The 3842-nt window shown below is 58.8% G+C and overlaps 2 protein-coding genes across 2 annotated transcripts; both read left to right on the top strand.

Moving 5' to 3' along the window:
- Positions 1-224: 224 nt before the first annotated feature.
- On the top strand, positions 225-1172 carry DQ04_13011010 (hypothetical protein; the record flags this gene model as incomplete). The annotated part of the gene is made up of 1 exon (XM_009316868.1): positions 225-1172. One exon carries the CDS (start codon positions 225-227, stop codon positions 1170-1172), a length of 948 nt encoding a protein of 315 aa, XP_009315143.1.
- Positions 1173-1966: 794 nt separating this feature from the next.
- Positions 1967-2197, top strand: DQ04_13011000 (DNA-directed RNA polymerase ii 8.2 Kd polypeptide; the record flags this gene model as incomplete). The annotated part of the gene is made up of 1 exon (XM_009316867.1): positions 1967-2197. The coding sequence occupies one exon, from the start codon at positions 1967-1969 to the stop codon at positions 2195-2197; it is 231 nt and encodes a 76-aa protein (XP_009315142.1).
- Positions 2198-3842: the final 1645 nt, after the last annotated feature.

Raw genomic sequence — 3842 nt, 5'->3', positions numbered from 1 at the left:
TCGCGTCGAAGAATGCGCTGCGCAAGACGAAGTACCGCCGCCCGGGCGGCACACACGCCAGCAGCGTTGGCGGTGACAACACTGCGTTGCCGAAGGGGCGTGTTGGGTACGTGTGCGTCGCCGACGAGTTCTGTCTCAGCGAGCTGGAGACGCACTACCGCGCGCAGGGCTACTACACCAAGTTTGACTTCGACGTCCTGCACATCCGCTTCTCCGACAAGGAGATGAGCACAAAGGAGATGCGTGGGGCGTCCACCATCGCCACACACAGCAGTCGCAGCCTTGAGAGTGCCACCGTCAGCCACACTAATAACAGCAACAATAACAACACCGGCAATGGCGCGGGGGGTGAGAAGGCTGGTGAGTGGACGGTGCCGCCGGTCTCGCCGCACCCGCGCAAGGCCGGTTTCGACCTCTTCGTGTTTGAATACGGAGCCATTGTGTGGTGGGGTTTTGACCAGCGCTTCTTCAAGATTGTCGAGAATGACTTCATGCTTCCCAACAGCTCTATCGCGCGACACATGGTGAACCGCTACATGACACAGCTCGTCAGTGAGAACTACCCCGTGTGGTGCACCTACACCCTCGCGCGGAAGGACACGCTGGAGCCGGACGAGGACTTCCGCGAGCGGCTGCGCTTTGACCATTTCGTTATTCCCTTCGGCCGCGGGGACTTCGATACAAGCAACGTCAGCATGCTGTGCGCCTCACACGCCCTCGCGCAGTCGGCGAAGATCGACTACCTGGAGCTGAAGGTGCAGGAGCTGACGGAGAGCTGCTCTCCGCTGCCGCGTGAGCTGCGTGAGAAGGGTCACGCGACTATCACGGAACGGCGGCTGCTGCAGCTGCGCGGGGAGGTGTTGTCTTACCGGCTGATGCTGAAGAGCGGCTCCAACCTCATGGACGAGCCAGACTTCTTCTGGGAGAATGCCCACCTAAAGCCTATTTTCCAGGCGACGAAGGAGTGCTTTGAGATCGCCGAGCGTGTGGAGGCGCTCGACAACAAGCTGGACGCCGCAAACGAGATCTTGTCGATGCTTGCGGAGGAGTTCTCACAGCGTCATGGTGCGCGCCTCGAGTGGATTGTCATTTGGCTCGTATTTGTGGAGGTCGTGATTGGTGTGCTGGAGTTGCTCATCAACGTCAAGCCGTGGTTCTACCGCAGGGCGTAGACGCGTCCGCAGATGATGTGTGTCTGTGTGTGTGTGTGTGTGTGTGTCTGTGGGCAGTGCGGCAGGGGCGGTGGAGTGCGGGAGACGCCATGGAAGTGGTAGTGAGTGGTGCTGCGACGAGGTGGGGCGTTGCGATGGCATGCGAAATAGGATAATGCATAAAAAAGAAAAGAAGCTTTTGTTTTCGCTGGCCATACACACATACACATAGAGAGAGAGAGAGAGAGAGAAGTGGCGAGAAGAGTCAGGAGGAGAAAGAAGACTAGGCGGCAGGGGAGTTGGCAAAAGGTGCGGACTCACTCAGCGGCATAGGTGCTGTGTCATATAGGATGGGGAATTTGGCATGTGCTTTGTATTTCCTTTTTTAAAAGCCGGTGCTGCTACACGCATGGGGTGAAGATGCAGGGTGGAGCGTGCGCTCTCCTTGGGGCTCTCTCAATCCGCGTAACGCTGACTGTTCTTCTCTCTCTCGCTGCGGTGCTGTGTGTGTGTGTGTGTGTGTGCTGTGGGCATAAACCACCTGCCCCAGGCGACAATGCTGTGTGGAAGTTTGCCTCTTCATTGGTGTTGTCCCGTGTCTTCAATCGCTATCTATCGATGTATCTATCTAGCTATCTCTTTCTTTCTATTTCCCGTGTCTCACTCACTTATTCGCGTTGTGTGTCTCTGGGCGCATGCGCACGCATATTTTTGTTGCGGAGTTCGTTAGTCGAGCGTCAACAGCCTCTGCTGGAAAACAACAAAACAATTCCCACGTGTTGTGAGAGAGACGGTTATTGAGGCGGTTGCGATAAATGATCATTCCGGTCCGCTGCTTCACCTGCGGCAACGTCCTAGCGGACAAGTACCTGCTGTACCTCGATCTCGTGGCGGAAGGAGTGTCGGAGGAGGCCGCGCTAGACGCCTTCAACCTGCAGAGGTTCTGCTGCCGCCGCATGTTCCTCACACACGTGGACTTCTCGGACTTGCTGCTGAAGTTCAACCCTGCCGACACGAGTGTGATGATCCGCTCTGGTGATCATTAGCTTTCGGCGGTGAATGATGCTTGAGACCCCGCACGGGGAGGGTATCGCAGGGATGTGGACTGAATGATGGTATTGTCTTGACCCGTTACGCTACTAATGGAAGCAGGAACTTGCGTGTACGGTTACTGCCGCTTCTGTTTCTGTTTGTATTACTACTCTAAGTGGTTCCTCCTCCTGCTGTTGTTGCTATGCGTCTGCATGTGCCACCCCATCTTACTTCCTCTTCCGGTTTTTTTTTCTTTTGTGCGCTTCCTCACTCTTTCACTTCTTGACCCATTTTCTTCAAGTCCGGGTGTTGCAAAAGTTGGTGGTGTGGTGGTGGCGCTGGTGCAGTGCATTGCGCAAAACCGTAGCAGGGTGTAGAGGGACCGCGTCATCATCAGCGTCGTCCCGTGCCGTCATTCACCATTGTATTCCACGGGAGTAAATGCCGGCAACAACAACGGCGGCAGGAGCAGCAGCGGGGCTGTCGTCGTCCGCCATGACGCGTGCACGTGTTGATCCGCGGCGCAAGGTCGGCCTCGCCAACGCTGTGGCGCAGGGCCGGCTGCTCTACCGCGTTGGCACCATGTCCGAGAGTGAGCTCGACGCGATACGCCGCCTCGCCGCCCCTGACGAGGATGTCCACGGCGCCCACAGGCAGCAGGAGGACGCACGGCGGCGAGAGGCATCCAAGGCGCGCACGGACTTCTGGCCCGACACAGTGCAGGCGAAGCAGGAGGCGTTCCTGCGCCGCCGCAAGTGCGAGAAGGAGGAGGAGGAGCGGCGCAAGAACGTGCTGATCGAACTGAGCCTGCAGCAGGATGAGGAGGAGCGGCGGCAGAAGCAGGCGCAGCTAGCGTTGAAGCTGCTGAAGGAGGACCCGCGTGGGCGCAATGTGCGTAGCTTGACAATGTTGCACGAGGCGATGAAGGACCGCGACGCGCAAATGGTCTTCAAGAACGAACTCAAGGAGCTGGAAAAGGAGCAGGAGCGTCAGGAGCGCGAGTTGATGGGGCGCGAACAGGGTGATTGCCTCCTCAAGGAGCAGCAGGCGAAGTATGACCGGCGTGCACGTAATGTGGCGGAGAAGAGTGAGCACCTGCAGCAGATGCTTTTCCAGATCGAGGAGCGCAAGCAGCTGCGGGCCACCAAGAAGGAGAGCCTGCTCGAGGTGCAGCGCGCCGCCCAGGAGGAGGAGGAGGAGAACCGCGAGGCTGAGCTGGAGAACAAGCAGAAGGTAGAACTCATACAGGCGTACAACAAGAGTGTAATGAGACCGCCTCTGACGAAGCACGATCGCCTCGAGCAGCGCATTCAGCGCGACAAGGGCGATGAAGAGGCGCGCGTGCATCAGGAAGCGAAGATGGACGCGATGAAACGCGACGCCCTCGCCAAGCAGCAGAAGAAGCAGGCATGGTTCGAGGAGTGCAAGGAGCAGGGCCGCGTCGCCTACGAGGCGGAGGAGGAGCAGATGCGGCACAAGGAGCGCACGCAGGACGTGTTCGAGCAGCGCGGCACCAGCATGATCAACCGCATGGCCGCCGGCGAAGACCTCCGGCGGCAGCGCGCGGTGGAAGAGCGGCAGCGGCTCACGCTCGAGCTGCAGCGCCTCTCCGAGAACGATGGCCGCGCGGAGGAGCTGCCGGAAGGCGTGCGGCGTGCG

The sequence above is a fragment of the Trypanosoma grayi genome (assembly GCF_000691245.1).
Source record: "Trypanosoma grayi strain ANR4 Tgr_1301_V1, whole genome shotgun sequence".
Taxonomy (NCBI): domain Eukaryota; phylum Euglenozoa; class Kinetoplastea; order Trypanosomatida; family Trypanosomatidae; genus Trypanosoma; species Trypanosoma grayi.
Note: the sequence above shows the minus strand (reverse complement) of the source record. Positions and strands in the feature narration are given on the sequence as shown.